A 16,662-nucleotide genomic window follows, 5' to 3' on the forward strand; every position below is an offset into this window, starting at 1 on the left:
TATGCATAGCAATTATTTTGTCAGCATTGAACACAACAACAACCCATGTGTGCTACACAAATATGTGACATTTCAAAGATTCCTGGGAGATTTTCTTTTTCTTTTCTTTCTTAATAAAGAAGATAGTAATATATAATAATGATATATAATAGTTAAGTTATATAAGAATATGGACACAAAGTCCCTATGTCATGTTTTTACAGAATGATAAAAGAAACCATGAGAAAATATTATGGGGGGTGCGGGATATCTGTTTTATTATTTTTTTATTTATTTTTTTGGAATTCAATTTACAAATATTCAATCTTCACAGTCCGTAAACGTAAAACTATACATAAATAAGTGCAAATAATATAATATGAAAGTAAGTATGTCATTTTCATTTTGGAATAGATTAAAACATGGTGTTGATTTGGAAAATGTTGCTTTGTGAATATGGAACTTACCTAATAAAATAAAAAGATTTACAATAATACTTAAATTCCTATCTTTACATTCAAAATATGTAATAAAATGTTTTCCTTCAAGTATGATTGTATGTGTTGTTATCATTTTCAAAACTAAGAACCATAAAAAAATGGGTTCAAAATAAAAGTTTAAAGTCCTCCCCGCCTCCCCCTCGGTTGCGCATTTCCGTTATCACACGTCACTTCTGGATGTCAATATGCGGCTTGGTGCAACGCTGGGAAACGGAACCACTGGAAAGATGTAAACCAAGTAACCAGCGAAGACCAGCCTCAGCGAAGACACTTACAGTTACTGCCTGGAAACCGTACCTCAGGTCGGATAAACCACACCAACCGGCAGCTCACTTAGTCGCTATTCCCAAAGCGGCGGAGCGCTCGCCTTTAAGCAGCCATCTTTTGTAAGAGAATGTACGGGGCGACGCGGCGGGCCTGCTCGAGCTCTGGCCGGGGCCGGAGCCTGCTGATGCTGACAACCGCGCTACTGCTCTCGGTTATCGGGCTGCTCACCGGGCTGCCTGGCATCACCGAGGCGAAGGAATGCGACAAACCTTGTATGAACGGGCAGTGCAACACCGCTACTGGCAACTGTGTGTGCTTCCCCGGCTGGGTTGGGGACCAATGCCAGCACTGCGGAGGGCGATTCAGGTACAGTGAACACACGGGCAGAATAAAGCTGCTTTTATTACTGAGAGACGTAGCTAGTGTACAGTATAGCCTATGTGGTATACGTCTGCTTTGCTTTGTGCCAAATGTTTGCTAGTTCAGAGGCCAGAATGCTAGTCAAGAGATACCGAGCAGTGCACACCTGAGGCTTTGAAAGACCACTACTACTCCTACAAATTACTACTCCTACTTAAACTACACTTGTTCTGGTTCAAATGCAGTAGCTAACGTTACATGTTTGTAAAGTATGTAATTTGAGGTATACGTGCAGTTTTGTGTCCCAAATTCCCCATACAATGTCCTTAATTAATTATGAAGCTGCTAAACCACCTGTGCTACCTTAACCTTAACCTGTCTCAAATAAGACCCTCATCATTTGGGACACTCAGTTTTTGGAAAAAAATTTGGGACACTAAACTGCACATAAGCCTGTAATTTGAATGCTTATGATAAGGTATATGTGGCATACAGTTGTCCAGTTTTGAGCTCCAATGCCTTTTTTAAAGGTACCTTTTTTTTAAATTAGTGGCACCATGTTGTCATTCAGACACCCAAACGTGTTTCATCATGACCAAACCTGACATTACCCCGTGTTTGTACACATCACATCACTGAACTTCGAAGGTGCTGCTTGTGGTTGGTTGGTTGGTCAGTGAACAAATTTAAATACCATAGTAGGCCTGGGAAGACTCTGACATTTGTTGTTTAATGTTTTGGTAATAAAATGTCAGAAATAATTTGTATTCCTAATGCAATTGCCCATAGACCAAGAAGATGTCCTCTGATTGCTTGTTTTGCCCAACCGACAGCCTTAAAAACCAATGGCTCAATTTAAAAGGACATAGAACACAGAAAGGCAGTAAATATCCCCACTTTAGAAAAGCTGCAACCAGAGAATGTTTGACATTTTTACCAATACCAAAAAATAACTTGATTTGAAGAACAAAAATTGTTATATTTCTATCAGTCGACTAATTGATGAATCGCCTAATCAATCAATTTATGGGCATTAATCCACATTCATGCACTCAACCCAGCCGGGTATTTATTTCCAATTGGGTTATGCCAGACACATAGTGATCCCTGTGGTTGGATTTGTGAGGACGATGAGTTGTCAGCGTCCCCTTGGCTGCTGGAGATCTCAGCAGAGAGCAGATTTCAGGGTACAGTGTTTTATCAGGCCCTGTTAGACTGTGTCGTGTTGTCCATCTTTACAGGACTCTTTGAAATAGAGCAAGTGACTGGATGCTGTTCCACTAAAAAGGACAACAGCAGCTCGGGGTCAAAGCATGGAATATATGCATGCACACAAAAGGAAGCACTCTGCGTTTTTACAGCCGAGCTGAAATTCCAACATAACACATTGCAGCACAAATATTTTTATTTATGTTTCAGCTCCTGTTTTCCTGCCTGCCTCTACGACGTGTAACGTTAAACAGCCAATCACAAACATTATGAGATCCATCAGAAACACGCTGCATGCTTATTGGCTCACGGACGCTGATGAGATTTACTCCTTGGGTATTGAAATTGGGTGTTGAATGATGAGGCATTTTTCGATACGCGATATTTTTTTTTATATATTTTTTTTTAGAGCCAATTCGGTCGGTGCCCAAAAAGTATTGAATTTGGTACCCAGCCCTAGAGCCGTCTGCGTTAAGTGCTGTTGGTTGAACTCGTGGAAACATCTGAGAGGTGGGAGGAAAGTGACCACTTGATAAAACTAAGAACAAATCCGTTGTCTCTCTCGCCCCCTTCCTGCACACATCTATGTTAGCTTTCTGTGTAGGCCCTCACCCTAATTTAGACAAAGGACAGTGACACTACATACTGTGTAATGGCCATCACAGTATGCAATTGAAAGGTGTCAAATGTCAATTACTGAGAATACTCGGGCAATCGGTGCTGCACATTTTGTTCTCAGTGTCCATTAAAGTGCCACTTCCCATTACTGGAGTTTGCATTAGTGATGTTCTGGTGAGGAGAATTGTCTGCAGCACTTGAGGGCAGCATCATTTAGACAAAACTCAGTGATGAATACACTTTTTGGTTGGCTTATAGGATTCTACCCTTCTGCATATCCTGTCAAGATAACATAAACAAGCATTTAATTAGGAAAAACAACGTTGTTTTTTTTTCCCAAATTCATTTTCCTTGATTGAGTCCAATTTTAGCTCTAACAGAAATGTTATACTTCTGCTTTCTTTCTTTTTTTGGTTGTTAGCAAGCTGATCTTGTTCCAACATTGTGATGAGCTAGCATGCCTGTGCAGCTGAAATGTGTCCCATCAGGGTGTGCCCTATTGCCAGGCCTTAGATAAATGTTTTTTTTTTTTTTTTTTTTAAAGTAGATCTAGGGTGTTTTACCCCTTTTTTCTAATTTGATATTCTCTGTCATGCTGTCTCAGCATAGTTCCAGCCTGCCAGGTCGTAAAGCAGAGCTGGTAGGGGGCCTGCGGTGTTGGTGTTATGCATCCTCTGGAATTCGGTCATGGTCGAGGAAAGGGAAGCTGGAACTATTTGCACATTAGCACAGCTGATTGCTGATCATATCTGAACAGTTGAAATGGAGTCTGAATGGCTGCTGAGCTTCTAATGTTTGACAACGGCCAGGGTTGAGTGCTCTCTTGGCTGTGTGTTAAAAATCTGGGAGCCTGTTGCACTCAAGTATTTATTGAAACAGTCTCTCACTGTGGGAAACCATCACTAGCCAACAGCTGTATCATGGGTAGCATCACGGCTCAGTTGTTAGCGTGAATTGGACAAGCAGGAAACTGCCCCTTTTTAGTCATTTTAATTGTTAAAATAGTTGTGTGTGTGTGTAGTTAAAGTAAAGTCTGCCTAATGGATGGAATGTAAAGATGGATGGATTTTGGATGAAACAGACAAAGCCTGGGAACTACTGGATTAGTTAATTCATTCTTTAGTTGATTTGAAGGAAAAAAAAAAACCAACATTCCAAAACAGTTTTGATGATGGATTCATCTTTCAGGCAAACATTCTCTGGTTTCTGCTTCTCCAAATGTGAGGATGTGTTGCTTTTCTCTGTTTTATACCACTGTAAATGAAATATCCTCAGTCTGTATGGACTGTTGGTCAGACAAAGAAAAAGCTATGTAGAACTGCCCTAGGCTGTGGAACATTTTTGTTAGCGTAACAATAAGAAAACACTGCCTGTATATGTGTAAGTATGATGCACATAAGTGTGATGTATACGCCTACTGCCCTTAAAGTTTGAGTTAGTTGAACAAGGATAAAAGTCTCTATGGGAAATATTAATTTTGAACTTTGTTGTGTTTCAGTGGCTTTGAAGTTTGCCTTCTCTTCCAACTCCTTGTTAAAAGCAGCAGAACAGCACTTAACTGTCTGTTTCCGTTCTAAAGCTCTATTGTGTAGAAAGGAACGTGCGAAAGTCTTCCCAGTCTTCTCCCCTGTCGGTGCTTTCAGACAGGTCGTGCTACTGCTTGTCTGCTGGAGGAGTGATAGTCTGACCCTGAACTTCACTAATAACACAGCAGGGCACACTGATGGCATAACGTTTAGCGGCTCAGGCTTCAGCATTGTCAGTGATGTTGGAGCTACCTCACCCCCGTCGGGCCGACTACCATTAAATGGAAATGGTCGACTTTCTGCTCTGTGATGCCAGATTTGCCTGGAATCAGGGGGCCGTGTTGTTTTGTTAACGCGGTCAAAGGGCCGTTAGGTTTTTTTTATTTTTTTTATTTTTTTTATTTTTTTCGCTGAGAGCCTGTGGTCTGAGGCCGTGTTTAGCATACAGACAATGCTACCATACAAGGCTGGCTGAATGCTGGTAAAAGCAGCCTTCTGTGGCAGCGCTCTGCCAAGATGGAGTCCCGGCTAGCCATGAGGGCCAAAATCAACACGAAGAAAGGGGGGGGGGGGGCAAAAACCGATTACTGTGTCCTGTTGTTGTTCCTATGGCATACAAATTAGATTTTCTCTTTCATCTGAGGATATTTTGAACTTGTGGATCTGTGTGTAATAAGTGTTTAACTCTTTTCCACGGGACTCTGTTGTCGGGGCTTGGGCAGCATGCTTGAAAATGAATGAATAATCACAATATTAATACAAATATTTTTCTTTGGTTTTATTTGTCATCTATCAGATTTCTGCCTCCACCCCAAAGGAGCGAGAGTGGCGCTCCCAGCATTGAGAAGTTACATTTAAAACCATTTAACAGCAGTGTGTGTGTGTGTGTTAATGTGGACAATCTATAGATCTCATTGTGAGCAGTATTTTAGAGGGACTATTTCTTTCTTTCTTTTTCTTTTTTAAGATTATTTTTTGGGCTTTTCTGCCTTTTATTTGACAGGACAGCTAGGTGAGAGAGGGGGAAGTCATGCAGGAAATTGCCACAGGTCGGACTCGAACCCTGGACCTCCGCGTCGAGGCATAAACCTCCAGTTACGTGTGCGCCTGCTCTACCCACTGAACCAACCCGGCCACGAGGGACCCTTTCTTTCTTTCTGTACTCGTACTGTTTCAGGAAAGAGATGTTGCTGTTATTTGTTTTTAAAGCAATTTTTCTTTTGTTGTCTGTAGTATTTTTCTTTTGGGGTGTTTTTATGTCTTTATTAAAGAGATGACAGGACATGTTGGGGGACAGAGATGGGGAATGACATGCAACAACGGTCTCTGGCTGGATTCCAACAAGTTACATTGCAGCTTATGGCCACTGCCTAAATGGAGTTCCATTCACCCCTGTTGAACTGGGGTGGAGGCAGAAATCTCAAAGATGGATTTCCTCAAAACCAACGCACATATCAATCAATTGGGGACCAAAATCTGTATCCACTTGAGGTACATTTATTTGGGCTGCATCGGCCATCTCTTTTTTTTATTTAAAGATTATTTTTGGGCACTTTAGGCCTTTATTTGTATAGGACAGCTTAGACTTGAAAGGGGAGAGCGAGGGGGACTGACACGCAGCAAAGGGCCGCAGGTTGGATTTGAACACGCGGCCGCTGCGTCGAGGAGTAAACCTCTATATATGGGCGCCCGCTCTACCAGGTGAGCTAACCAGGCGCCCACGGCCGTCTCTTTAATTACATTTTGGATCATAGGAGAAGTCCAGCCCCGTGATCAGTCTAGTATCTCCATGTTGGCGGTTAATTGTAAGTCTGTCTGGAGAAACCCCTCCCTGTTGCTGTAGAATCAGAGAAGAGCTGCACTGTCTACTGGCTTATGTTGTTCTCAGAAAGCCCAAAACAGTTAAACGGCATTTCTGTTTTCACGTGAAAAGACCCTTTAGTCTGGTTTACTATCGCTTAGCCATAAGTGTTGCTCGTAATGTTGATGAGTGTTGCCGTCAGGCTGAACTGTAACGGATATTCACGTTCTGATCAGATTAGGGCTATAAAGGGCATCTTTGTACTACTTTGCACAAAGAGTCCCAAAGACACACAACTGTAGTTTTTTTTATTTTTTTTTATTAGTATGACATGCTGAGATCAATTTGTTTTAAGTTGGATCACATTTATGAGCCAGTTTTTATTTTGCAGTGGGACGGTGGTGAATAAAAGCCTTGTCTCTGCCACTTAGAGCCAGTGTAAGCTTCCAACGCATGGTCTTGTCCTGGCACCAGCCCTGACTCCCCCAATTTCCCGCTCATCTTTTAATTGTATATCATGGTGCATGAATGTCTTTTGAAGGTTGTCTGGATGAGGTTGTGAAATAAACCCCATCATCCACACTAGGGCTGCACAATATGTTTTTTTTTTTTGTCATTGCAAAATCAACTGGCGCAATAAACGCATTGCGAAAGGCTTCTTTGTGTCTGCGTTGTAAACTCCGGTGGATTTGTGAGGACTATGGTTAACTGCTCCTCAGATCTCTGCAGGGTAAATCCAGACAGCTAGCTAGACTATCTGTCCAATCTGAGTTTTCTGTTGCACGACTAAAACAACTTTTGAACGTACACACGTTCCACCAAAACAAGTTCCTTCCTGAGGCTATTTTGCAGCGGCACCATGGCTCTGTCCGGCGCTTGGCGCCACCCAAGACGATTGTGATTGGTTTAAAGAAATGCCAATAAACCAGAGCACGTTTTTCTCCCATCCCAGAATGCTGTGTGGACTAGCCAGACCCTCCTTCGCAGCGCTGTGGAGGAAGGTCTGGCAATGCGAGACTAACTATTTAATAATCTGAATTTTAATTTAGAAATCTTTTAAGGCGGTGTCAGTAAACTGCACTCAGTGTGGTGCTGAATATCAGAGGACATCATTTTGTTTGTGCAGATGGGGTGAATGTGCAGGGCCTCTGTGGAGATGGGATGCATTTTAAGGCGGATAAAAGGATAAATTCCAGCACATTAAAAAACTAGTGTAACTCAAGTAAAACACTGAGTTGCGAAAGCACAGTAACTTGGGAAATGGCCACTTGTTCATAATTTATGGAATATAAATACAGTTATTATTTAATACAATTGATTTAAAGCTTCATAAGGATGTTTTGGGCTCCAAGCCTTTGTGGATTTGTTGGCAGCCATGTTTGATTCACAGCTCTCTTCCTCCGTGGCTGCTGCTGAGTATCTTTATATCATCTCGTGTCATCTTATGCATCTCTTGAATGTTCTGGCACGGCAACATTAACGAGGGAGGCTAGCATATTTATTGTTGGTTCATAAAAAATAAACAATCACGAAATCATTTTGATATTAAAGTAGGTTTCTTTCTGCCCACGTGCAAAATCATGTGAAATTATCAAATTATGTTCACCTCTCTATTGGGATATAATACTACAATATTCCACACCACCCCCCCGCCCCCCCCATCTTTTGCATGTCTGCTCAGACAGTCTTAGGGGAAAAGCCTTTTGGCTCTGTAGCATTTACTCTCTGTCTGAGCATGCTCTTTCCCCCTCCAGTCTGTGCCACTGAACACGACTATTGTCGCCTTTGAATGAGAAATCGTGTTTACTCTGCTCTCATGTTGCGCCACTTTGCCATTTGCAGACCACTTGGCCCGGCTGCAGGGATACCGTTTGCATGAGACAGAGCCGTTGTTGGAGGTCACGGTTAATGCAAGGCTCTGCTTGTATCAACGTGGGTGTAATAACAGAAGTATTGGCACCTGCTGGCTTCTTCTTTATCTCAGGACGGTTTGGATGTCTTCTGTTAAAAATAACTAAATATATTAAATTAAATAAATATTTAAAAGTATAGTAGGACATTATCACAGAAATGGCCAGTTTTTTTTTCTTCAGATTTTAGGCTGAAGTGCCGTACAAAGATCACAAGACCGTATTAATGTTTAACTAAGTCCACCCGTTGCACAGATATCAGAAGAGCATTGTTGCAATATAGAGTCATATGTTTGGCCTGTTAAGTTGTCATAACTTGACAACACCCTTGGCCTTGGACGTTGAGCCCACACAGCTGGGCCTATTGGCCTGCATGTCTGCAGCTATGGTTGCAGGCTAAAGTTTTCAATAACAAAGAGTCGCAGCACTACGGAAGAGGATTAGGGCCACATGTGGAAAAAAAGTATTGAGTTCTGACTGATGTTGCGATTGCAGTATGATTCACAATATTGAAAGGAATGATCATGTTTGTATCATTATTCTCATTTACTAATATTAAATCTTAAAAGATTTAAATGATTATAGTGTGATTTTGACCTCTGCGTCGAGGCATAAACCTCTCAGTTTATGTGCGCCTGCTCTACCACTGAGCCAACCCGGCCACCACAGGTGTTTTCTGCAGTCTGTATGATAGGATTTGTAGGCCGGGACGTCTCTGCAGCACCACAATACTTCATTCAGAATGGTTTGACACATATTTTGCCTTTAACAAATATTGCGCCCCCTGTGCGATTTGGCTATTGCACTAGTCCATATTGCGATTTCGCTAAAATTGCGATTAATTGTGCGGCTTTAATCAGGATACTGTTTTGAAGTATTTTATTATTTTTAATGGGAGCACATATTGCCGATAAAGAAACTTTGAAAAGAAACCACACAAGGGTTGAGGTTTAGTTTATTTTCATGGTGGTGCAGAGATCTTTCACTGGCTCCGGTAGCTGAAAACGGGGAGGAGTGTGTTCTCTGCAGACTCACGGTGCTGAGAGACTGTTTTGGAACAAGACTGTGACTGGGTGTGTTAGCCGAGTCATCGCACCCTGAGACCTATATCAGTAATGATACAATCTCTGACTGCACCTAAGTGTTCCCTGTGTAATTCAGCTCCCCTCTGCTGCTGTGTCATCAAGCTGGAATTGATCAGGCAATAACAGAGGCCCGGCGCCGTACTGTACTATTAGACTGTTTGCCGCTGTCCGTCGCGGTGTCGGCCTCCAAATAATAATTTGCTGCGAGGTTTAATCATTCTCAGCCCCGTAGCCGCCCTATTTGCCGCTTGCTCAACCACCAAGGAGCCGCATAAACTAAAAAAACAAAAGTGGCCGAAGTTATTGTTTACCTCCCCTCTGCTGCTCTGCTGACTGGCCCTTTCGTAACAACGTTGTGTGTAATCATTTCTATGTTGTCACTGCAGAACATTCTGAGAAATTATAACTGCAAGCTGAATATTTTATTCAGTATTTTAAGCTTCAGATAGTGACATCAAACAGTTATTGGTATTGCAAAGTGTATTAAAAGGACTTTAGCCAACATTCTGGTGCTGGAGTCATAAATGACATGGGTGCTGGTGTATATCTTTTAAACTGTCTATTTTTTTTATTTTTATGAAAACGTTTATACGTCTATAACATGTAATGTCTATAACAAACCAAATATATGGAAGTTGCAAATGATAAAAAAAAACAGCAATGCTCACATTTGAGAAGCTAAAAATAGAAAAAGTTTTCTATGATAAATGCCTGACTCACTGTCTGTGTCGACCCACTTATCTCCGCACTAAATTGATTCATCAGTTTAATAACTTATGAAGTAACAGGATCAAGCCATGCTTCCTGTGAGGCTTTAGGCACGCATAGTGGTGCTTTGAGCTAATTGCTAACATCAGTATGCTAACAATTTTTTTTTTGGCAATATTTAGTCATAAACCAAAGTTTTGGACTAATTGAAATATTGACATGATGATGCTGCTGCTGCTGCTGCTGCTGCTAAGAGAAAAGTCAGGGAATCACCAAAGTGACAATACAAAAAATGTCTGAACCAAATTTCATGGCAATCCATCTAATAGTCCAGCTGAACGACCTACCTTTCCAAGTCGTGTTTCTAGCATTATTTAACAAAAAAAAAGATTTACGTGTTAAAAAATGTAAAGCTGTGTTGTCCTGCTTTTTGTTGTGACATGTGCACACTTCTCCGTACACACCAGCGTTTTCCCAAGGTTTGTGGAAGACTTAGGTGCACATATTTGGCGGAGGTTAGGGGTCCTCCCTAGGGCTGGGCACCGAACGAATGGCACTGTCCGAAAAACTCCGATCCTATGAGTATCGAAAAATGATTTCTCTTTCAGTACCTGAGAGCGCTGAAGCGCAAGCTTATCGGTCCTCTCTGCATATTGATAGAGAGCGAAGCTCCAACACACACACACGCACACACGCACAGAGGTGCGGACGGAGTAAACTCAAGCAAACTACGTCGGCTTTGCAGTTTAGTTGAAGTCACAGTGAGTCACGGCAATGCTGATAAAGTGGTTTCAAGTGTAGTTACAGTTTTTCAGAACTTCATGCAGACAGTGATATTAAATTAATGGCGAGGCGAAAGCGGTCGCGGTGCTGTTGACGTTACACTTCCTCTGAGACAAGCGGGCACAACAGTGGTTTCTGTGCCCTGGTGACTGACTGACAGGCTGAGGTTGTAAGGCAAAGCAACTTTAGTTCTACAGCACCTTTCAGCAACAAGGCAATTAATTTACATTCCTTTGCACTTAAGGTAGTTCTCCATTAGTTCAATGTTGACAACAGGGCAGTTATTGTTAAAGGTTTGTGTCATTGCACAAAAAAGTCTTTGTTTACATTCATTTGCATTTTAGTTAGTTCAATATTAGCCTGTACACAATGTCATTTGTTTATTGATGTATTTATATGTTCATGTTGTGGCAAAAAGGTCTCTTTTTTTGTAAATTTTGGCCAAGTTCGGATTGATTCCAATCCTGAGTATCTGACTGGTGCACCTCTATCCATAAGCACAACCAGTTTTATTAGTGTTACTCTGAGTGAGCAGTGTTACCAGAATTTTTTTAATTATGATAACTGTTTTGATTCAAAATTAAGGTGGAAAATAAAAGTTTGGTGTTTAATGTATTTTTGTTGAAAAGTTGGAAAGCTATAGCAGATAATACATAAATAACACAAAAAATGCTTAAAGACAAAACTTTCTAACCAAGTCCACAGGGGACCAACCACAAACATTAAATCCGGGAGAAGTCATTTTATTAGTTTTAAAGCACACATGGATTTTACATTCATTCGGCTTAGGTGGTTCCCAAAACGGTCTTATTAAGTCTTATTATGGTAGGGTAAACCCTGCACTCACGTTAAACATTCTTGCAAAAAAGCTCTAATTCTCTCTCTGTGGTTGTGGGGGGGGAGATTCAGTGTTATACTCTTTCATCTCATACCTGCCACATTACATCACATCTGGACTAGGAGTAGAGGACACCGTTTCCAGGATTTTAGCTTGTTAAGAATACACAATGTAACAACTTCATTTGTAACCCCGAGTCTCTTTTCCTCTCCTTCCTTTTCTTTCAGGTTGACGGGGCCCTCCGGTCATCTGACTGACGGTCCAGGAAACTATAAGTACAAGACCAAGTGCACGTGGCTGATCGAGGGACAGTAAGTAGAATGCAGATCCAACACCAGGGGAGAAATACCAGATCAGGAACTTTGCAACAATGATGCTGCTCTTTAAAGACTTTCTTAAAGAGTTGAAAATCTGTCTAACACTGACTGAACTACTTAATTATTACAGAAAACCTTTGACTGTGTTTTGTCCTAAACCGCTCTGGAAATGGTCCAAATAAATCGGTATTCTCTAATAAAGTTCGTGTTTTGTAATAGACTACTTCAGAGCTTTTTCCTTTGCACGGCAGTAAACCTGATCAGTCCGCATACCGTAAAGGCAAAGATTCCTCTATGCAGGAAGAACCCTGTACTTGTAACACCTGATTTTGTCCAGACAGTATAAATATGTTAGGTTGTGATCCAAAAGTAATAGATTTTTCAAATGATCTTTTGAGGTGGTCCGACATCTTTGCTGCTCATAATGTCTCTGGTCTCCAAGTAGCCAGAACGAAAACCGTAGACACACCACATGAAACCAATACTCTCTCGTTGATTTCATCCATTAAATGAGCTTCTGCCATCAAGAAACAAAGCTAAGGAATGATTCCTAAAACCTCGAGACAGTTGAAAGACGGATTGGGAAAACCTGAGGCTGCAAGTAGATATCTGAAGGGCGCTCATAATGATTGTTTTTATACACAGTCTGCACTGCAGTCCTTCACAGAGATACCATCCAGCATTAGGAATTTACAGTACTCAGAAGGTGATGGATGAAAATAGATGGCACAGTAACTGTGAGAAATGAAATAACTCCTTGTCTATTGTTTTAGTCAGCATAACAGTGCCACAGAGTATCGATTTAGAGCGATGATTCTTTCTTTCTTTCTTTTTTTTTTTGGCTGCCAGCTCATCCGAACCGAATAAACTCTTTGATAACATTTGCATTTTAGGCATTTTGCCAACAATCTCATTCAGGGGCGGGGGGGGATTAACCAGTGGTGGAAGAAGTATTCAGATCCTTTACTGAAGTAAAAGTACTAATACCACACTCTATTACAAGTAAAAGACATGCATTGAAAATGCAACTTAAGTACTTCAAGTTTCATCATGAAAATGTACTTAAAGTATTAAAAGTAAAAGTCCTCGATGCAGAAAAATCCTCACATTTTAGGAACTGGAAACGATCCAAACTGTTCTGTGTTTAATCGGCCGCAGCGGCTGAGGGTTCGGTTGTGACCTGCGGCCCTTTGCTGCGTGTCATGTCTAAGCTGTCCTATCTAATAAAGGCCTAAAATGCCCCAAAAAATAATCTTTGAAAAAGATGAATGTAGTGGAGTAAAAAGTACAATATTTCTCTCTGAAGTGTAGCAGAGTAGAAGTAGAAAGTGGCATGAAAAGAAAAGACTCAGGTAAAGCACAAGTATCTCAAATTAGTACTTAAGTAAATGTACTTAGTTACATCCCCCCATTGGGATTAACCATGAGGGACTTTGTTGGGGCTCAGGAGGTCACACTCACGTTTCCTTGGACGGGACGTGTAGATGTTGCAGGGCTTTGAACTTCTGACCTCCCTGTTCCTGTATGGCTTCTCTAATCGTCGTCCAGCGTTTTCATTACACACTAATGGCACTTTAATATGCTGTCTTGAGGCCTCAGCCCCTACTTACCAAGCGGTTAATGCAATGACGCGTGCATCAGAATGATAGGGAACACTTTAAAGCCTCGGACATACGTTGCCTCTCAGCTTTCTCTGTAGTTAAGTGCGTCTGCAGCGGCTTCAAGTGACTTTACCCAAAGGCAGTGAAATGATGAGTGAAATAAAGCTCCGCTCTGTGCTGTGCTGCCATGCTCATAGGGGCCTCAGTGGTAATTTTGCTGATTTGTGGAATAGGAGTTTCTTTGTCAGATCTCTCCAGTCGCTCCTTACTTTAAATTCATTATTTACCAGTCACAAGCCTTCTTTTAGTTTCTAACCAAACCTTGGGGCTTCTGCCATTATTCAGTTTATTTGTCTACAAAAGGAGGGAGGGAGAAAGAGCCACCACTTCACTCTAATAAATAAAATAGTGAAGAGAAAAATGTGACCATTCATAGCATTTCCTGTACATCTTGTGTCCTCGACCTGAACCTAGATACACTAAATGAATCTTTGTGTTCTTCCCTGCTCCTTTTTGAATGATTTCATTTGACGATGTTAACCAAATTTAGAGCAGACAGTTTTAAGAATCTCATGAATGTCTTCATTAATGCCTTCTGATTAATAAACGGATTAAAAGTTGTTTTTTTCTCCTGTTTTGCGGTCTGCTGTCCTTCACTGTAAAGGACACTGACAGTTTATTCCATTCAAGTAGTCAAAGTGGGTGGTCATTTTGCGATCGACCTCTGAAACAATCACTTTCAAAAACTGAGTGCACATCTAGTTTCGAGAGTGAACGTGAATGGGTGAACAACAAGGAAGTTGAGGGCGTTGTTAGAAATATCAATACTTCGTATTCACGGTCGTAAAGTCATCTTCAGGTTGGAATTCTAAGCAGAAAAGTTGACAGGCCTTCTCATTTCCAAAGTTCTCAAATCAGCATTGTGGCTGTACATAGAGTGCATCATCTTCAAAATACAGTTTGTCCTGATTCCGCACACTGGAGAACTGGAAGGTAGCGCAGGCTGCCAAATATTGACACAAAAATAGCTGTTGCATGGGGAGCAGCATTTTGAGGTGAGCATAGAAAAAGTTTGTGTGCCCAGGGCTTTTATGTTTCTGTCTGGTTTCTTAGAGTAGAACCAGTTGGAAATGTGTGTTTTAAAAAAAAGTACTGCAGTGCTGGACCTTCAAAAGTGAAATAATAACGTTGGATGCTAGAAGCTGTCAAAGCTACAAAAGTGTGCCTGTTGCACCCACCAACTTGCAAGCTAATCAACTGTGTCTTTGTACCCGCTGGGTCAAAACATGTATTGATTTCCATATGTCGATGCATCCAATACATGTCAAATGACTGAGACGTCTGATATTGCTGTTAGAGGGGTTTGGTTAGTATTAAAGTGATCAGCGACCCAGACAGATGTTCTCATGGTCTTCCTCTCTCTCTCTCTGTGTGTGTGTGTGTCCCAGGCCCAACACCATACTCCGATTACGGTTCAACCACTTTGCCACCGAGTGCAGCTGGGACCACCTTTACGTGTACGATGGAGACTCCATTTACGCCCCGCTTCTCGCTGCCTTCAGGTACGTCTACTGTGGGTTGGGCGTAGGTTTGAGTCCAGGTAATCCCCTGTGTGGACTGGGGCTGGGTATCGTTCAAAAAGCTTCGGTACCAATACTATAACTTCGATACCAGTTCCTGAACGATACTTTTTTTTTCAATACCATTTTAATAAAATGCATGTTAACAAAAATAAATAAAAAAATGACACATTAGCACACACCTTTTTTATTTATTTTTCAGCTCTTACTACGTGAGCCTGTCTCTGTGCGTAACACAAACATTATTAGATCTTGGTAGAAGCATGCTGCTTATTGGCTCCCTGACGCTGATGTGATTTACTCCTTAGGTGTTGAAATTTGGTATTGAATAGGGCTAAATGATTAATCGTTTTCAAATCAATCGCAGTTTGAAAGAATGCGATCAGCTAATCGTGAAGACCACAGTCGATTAATCGACTGTGCAGCATTTAGTTGAACGTTTGGTGTAACATTTGATTCGCTAATTTATATTTCTCTTTTCATTATTATATCATATTATATATTTTCACAAGATTCATGCTGGAATAATAACATTTCTTATCACAGATTATTAAGAGAAATGTCCTATTTTCAGTGGATCTTTCAGTTATGTTTTATTAACCATTTTTAACATGATCGTAGAAGGTGCAATATGCAGCAAAAAAATAATAATCGCAAATTGAATCGTAATTGCATCATCTGTCAGGAAAATCGCAATTAGGTTTTTCAGCCCTAGTATTGAATGACGAGGCATTTTTTTGATACTCGATACTATGGAAGCAATTCGGTCGGTGCCTAAAAAGTATTAAATTCAAGTTAATCCAAAATGTCGGTGTAAGTACTCCCTTCTGTCCTCAGGATCTTCTTGACGGAGCCAGAAAGCTTCTTCTTCTACAGTGTAAGAGAGAACTCGATGGAGAGAAGCATTAACAAACCATTACAGAACCATTAGTTGTTTCCATAAATGAGTAGAGACTATTGTGTTTCGTTCAATTACAGCCTGACCTTCATATACATGCCATTAGGAGTGAAATATGTATACACGGTAATAAAAATGTCACTTTTGCGTTGTTTTTGCAGTGGTCTGATTGTTCCTGAGCGCTATGGGAATGAGACGGTTCCTGAGGTGGTGTCTCAGTCCGGCTACGCCCTGCTGCACTTCTTCAGCGATGCTGCCTACAACCTTACCGGCTTCAACATTTCATACAGGTGAGAGTAGCACAACGTTGAAATAGTTGAGTAATAGCATTAATTAAAAATGACCAAGGAAAAACGGGGGTCAAGTTCTGTTTTAAATTGCCTGTTGGTTCCATTTTCAAAAAAAAAGTGCAATCAATTTCTAGAATATAATCCAAGCATGTTCCAAAAGGCTTAACGTCAACTCCACGTACAGGTCGGTCCTCCCAACCAGATGTAAAAAACTAAATGAAATGTTATCTATAGTGTTATTGGTTATATTCACGGGCCTTTCCTTGATTTTGAAATCTCAGCTGTGTTGGCAGCTTCCACATATAAAATTGCTCATAATCCTCTGCAGCTGAGTGTGTGGTGCAGCCAGGCCTCAGGGTTTGAATCTCTCAGGGTCCACGCCTGCATTCATG

General features: G+C 41.1%; 1 protein-coding gene across 3 annotated transcripts in view; it reads left to right on the forward strand.

Moving 5' to 3' along the window:
* Positions 1–648: 648 nt before the first annotated feature.
* atrn (attractin) overlaps positions 649–16,662 on the forward strand; it is a 160,141-nt gene continuing 144,127 nt past the window's right edge. For all 3 annotated transcript variants that reach the window (XM_078277614.1, XM_078277615.1, XM_078277616.1), the window contains exons 1-4: positions 649–1,112; positions 11,812–11,895; positions 14,951–15,064; positions 16,142–16,270. In XM_078277614.1, coding sequence (XP_078133740.1) covers positions 874–1,112; positions 11,812–11,895; positions 14,951–15,064; positions 16,142–16,270 — 566 coding nt within the window. In that variant the 5' untranslated portion in view covers positions 649–873. The remainder of the gene's footprint in view (positions 1,113–11,811; positions 11,896–14,950; positions 15,065–16,141; positions 16,271–16,662) is intronic.

Source organism: Sander vitreus, chromosome 20 (assembly GCF_031162955.1).
Source record: "Sander vitreus isolate 19-12246 chromosome 20, sanVit1, whole genome shotgun sequence".
NCBI lineage: Eukaryota > Metazoa > Chordata > Actinopteri > Perciformes > Percidae > Sander > Sander vitreus.